The sequence below is a fragment of the Alligator sinensis genome, unplaced genomic scaffold (genome assembly GCF_000455745.1).
Source record: "Alligator sinensis unplaced genomic scaffold, ASM45574v1 scaffold647_2, whole genome shotgun sequence".
Taxonomy (NCBI): domain Eukaryota; kingdom Metazoa; phylum Chordata; order Crocodylia; family Alligatoridae; genus Alligator; species Alligator sinensis.
In genome coordinates, this window is record NW_005841832.1 from 4,789,826 (window position 1) to 4,793,798 (window position 3,973).

At 49.0% G+C, this 3,973-nt stretch overlaps 1 protein-coding gene across 1 annotated transcript; it reads left to right on the forward strand.

The window, feature by feature from the left end:
• Positions 1-2,551: 2,551 nt before the first annotated feature.
• GPR88 (G protein-coupled receptor 88) lies at positions 2,552-3,637 on the forward strand. Its single transcript, XM_006015088.1, has one exon. The coding sequence runs from the start codon at positions 2,552-2,554 to the stop codon at positions 3,635-3,637; it is 1,086 nt and encodes a 361-aa protein (XP_006015150.1).
• Positions 3,638-3,973: the final 336 nt, after the last annotated feature.

Genomic DNA, 3,973 nt, shown 5'->3' on the forward strand with positions numbered 1-3,973 from the left:
ACTCCTCTGAAACCCCATTGTGGTGAAGAGAATCTGCCTAACTTTGCACATCAAGGGCCTGCAGGCTGGAGCTGGCCTGTGGGACTTCATTGTTCAGCTGGCAGGGCTCCTACAAGGGCTGGGAATTTGGGGCCTAGGTGAGTGGGGGAGCTTCATGGGAGATGTATTGGCAGCAGGTGGTAAGTGGTAGCTGTGTTAACCCTCATGGTTGCTGTAATCATGTACGCTGCTGCCACATCTGTATCCGGCCCATGAGGTTCCCTACAGACCAGATCCGGCCACAAGAAGCTTCACCTCTAAACCCGGCCCAGGGCCGAGTGAGTTTGATATCCCTGCTGTACATGCAGGAGTCAATATTAGGGTTCTTGTACAGAACTCACAAGGGACTTGGTAGCAAGGATTTTATGTCCTCCGCACAAGACTTCTAAATGTAAGTGGTTGACTGTGATGGGAGTTTTGCAAGGAAAGAAGGGTCTGATTTTTCTGCCATTAAGATACCAGAGTTTTCCATTAGTCATTTCTTTAAAATAAAAGTCCATGTAGGCTGAACACTGATGTTTTGCTTTTTGTGCATGGAAAGACACACGACACAATGCAAGCTTTACTCGAAGTGCCTAACCCACAACCCACTTACACCTACCCACCACCTGTGAGCTTTGGATCAGACTTCTTAAGTCCCTGATCAAAGAAAGATCTGGCTGGGCAAGACATGTCTACCACTAGTACAAACCTTACTCTTAATAGCTGTTTTGAATTTGTAGCTTAGAGCTGAAACAATCTTACACTGGGACTCCAGATAGACAGAGGTAAATATAATCTTTTCATTTACAAGGTGGGAGATCCTGTTTCACAACCAAAGGTGAAGCAGCTAATTTGGAGAAAAAAATACAAAGAAGAGAAGACAGGCTGTTTTGTTTGGCCCTGTAGTATTTGGGATTTTATTCTATGTACTTTGTAAGATAATAACCAACAATAACTATAACTTTGCTTGAGCAGTACCCAAGACACAAGGAGCTCAGGGTGACAAGAGAAGCTGTGCCATAGAGACATGTCACTGTAAACTGGGCTCACAGCTTCACTGCAGCATGGGGGCGGCAGAAGTGTCTCAGCATCAAAGGGAAAGGGAGCGTGTTTGCAGTGACAACTCCTGTGCTCCTCCATTAGAATCACTTACTTTAAAGGACTGTGTGCCCCAAAGGACTTTCAAAGCCTTTGTGCTCTAATAAGAGGGTTGCAATACCATTAGTCCTAGTAGCAGGCTCTATTCAGCACACTCCAATTAGTTGCAAGCTGACACTTTCTCCTGTAATATTGGCCAGACAGACAGAAGAACTTTGGTTTCATTTTCTTGCAGCCACAGTGTTTCCAATAACCCTCAGATATAACTTCAAAAGGGTCTTGTGGGACCCACAGCAGCTTGGGACCCTGAGTGTGGAACTGGCACATTTTTATATCACGTTCCAGAAAACCTCACCCTGTGCGTTCAGTATTATTATTATTATCGTTACTCATGGCAGTTAGGGCTGCAGAGTGAGACTATAAAGTAATCTATTCATCAAGGAAAAGCAGTGACCAATTCAATGTAGAGGAGTGTATAATAGATTTCAGTCACCTGTGTTGTCTCCATTTCCTCCTATCCCCTAAATAACCCAAAATATACATATGCAGGGGTTAGCGCCCTTACATGAAAAGTGCTCTGTTGCCAAGGAGCTATATGTAAGAGACAATGTGTTTTTTTTAATTCAGAAAGCACATTGCTATTAGAGACTGGATCTAAAATTAGGTTTAAAAAATAGGTTTTACAGAAGCACTGAGTGGTGCTACCTAATAAGGAGAATCGGAAGAAATCAGTTCAAATGAATAGCTGCTAGGGGAGTTTCTGCCCCAGATACTCTGCCTTTCAGAGACAGGTGAACAAAGTCCTTTATTAGTCAAAAGCTCGCTGAGGATAAAAGGGGCTGTGTACATGCGAGGCAGCATTCAAACCATGGAGTTGGTGAGGGAGGGAGAAAAATCACACTGTGTAGCTGCAGTATTTTCAGAGCCAGCTGGGATTTTCCTCCTGCTTTTACAAGTTGGAAATCTGCTGAATAATTCATGAGGAGGAGAAAGGCTTAATTTTCCTGGGATGATGTATGTGGTATGTACGGTAGCACAGAAGGAAACCGCAAGACTTCATATCAGCTGCTGCTGCTCTTGTTGCTGATTGCAGGTGCTGCTTTTCTTGGCATTTTCACAGCTGGAACATCCTTGCTGCTGCCTCCCTGGATGCTGTTAGCTGCCTGACCTGGATTGTCCCTGACAGCTCCCTGCTCTGGATGCTACTAGCTTCACTATGCAACCCCACTCCTGCTAGCTTTACTCTCTGGACTGTCCTATTGGTTGCCTGTGTTGGATACTACTGGACTTTGCATGCTCTGCACTATACCTGTAACCTGCCTTAGAGCCTTATTCTGGCTCCTCTCTGTCTGTGTCTCTGCTTCAAAGCCTCCTTTCCCAGGTAAGCATGAGATTTACGTGGAGGTGCCGAGACTGAGTTGCATTCAAGAAGATGCCCAACTCTTCCTGGAGTGCCAGCTCCTCTCTGCTGCTGCTGTGTGAAGAGTCCTCAGGGACCAGGATCTCTTTGTCTCTTCTGTACTCCTTGTTAGCCATATCAGGGACCTTATCCAATGTGATGGTCATTTATTTAGTCTTCTCCTTCAAGAAGCTACAGACCACCAGCAATGCTTTCATTGTGAATGGCTGTGCCGCTGACCTGAGCGTCTGTGCCCTCTGGATGCCACAGGAGGCGGTGCTGTGGCTGCTACCACCAAACTCCCCTTCTGCCCACTCAACAGGATACCGGCTGCTCCGGGGGGCGCTCCTGGGCCTTGGCCTCACTGTCTCCCTGGTCTCCCACCTTCTGGTAGCTCTCAACAGGTATGTACTCATCACTAAAGCACCTAGTACTTACCAAGCAATCTACCAGCGGAGACATGTAGGGTGGATGATTGGACTGTCCTGGGGCCTTGCCTTGCTCTTGGTCCTGCTGCTGCCCAGGCTTTGGACACAGTGGCCTTCACAGCAGTCACCCCAGGGGGACACTAGCAGCAGTGTGCACTATACTGCTCTGCTGGTACCTCTGGCCATGCTCAGCCAGACGGCACTGCTGCTCCACTGCTATCTTGGCATCGTGAGGCGGGTACGGGGCAGTGTCAAACGGGTCAGTGTTCTCAACTTCCACCTTCTGCACCAGCTGCCCTTCCCTGCTGCCCCACAGCCACCACGCCGGGCCCAGCGACGCCTCAGCAGCATCTCTGTGCTGCTCCTCTGCTGTGTCTTCCTCCTGGACACCCAGCCCCTGGTGTGGGTGAGCCTGCTGGGCTTCTTCCTGCAGCCCATGCCCCGGGCACTGCAAGCGACCAGCTGGCTGCTGCTCTGCTCACTGTCAGCATTCAACCCACTGCTTTATACCTGGAAGAATGAGGAGTTCAGGCGCTCCGTGCGCTCAGTGTTGCCGGGAGGAGACGCTCCAGCTGTAACTGTAGCTGTGGCAGCAGCAGCCACCGCCCTCCCCACGGTGTCCCTTCCCTCCCAGGAGCTGCCACAGCTGGGTGCCAGGGTGAAGAGCATGGGTAACCTCATGCTTCACTGATCCACTTGGGGAAACATATGGCTCCCTTGGCAAGATTTGACAAGATGCTGAAACATGTAGGAGGCATACAAGTGCAAATGACTCACTGAACCACAGAGCAAAATCCTCTACTCCCTGAGGGAGAGACTTTGGATGCTGCTTCACAGATGCTGCCAGGCTAAAATGTATATCCAACTGATTTCCTTCCCCGTGGCATGTATGTGGCCTGGAAAAGCTGATGGGGTTGGATACTTCTGAGGACCCTGTTGCTCTCCAGCTCCTCGGTTTCCCCTCTGCTTTCCTCTCAGCTTGTACACTGCCAACTGAGGTTCCTTCACAGGAGTAGAATGCTTGTGT

What these genes read in the sequence shown, in the direction of transcription:
- GPR88 (XM_006015088.1), top strand. Translation starts at nt 2,552, where the DNA reads ATGCCCAACTCTTCCTGGAGTGCCAGCTCCTCTCTGCTGCTGCTGTGT.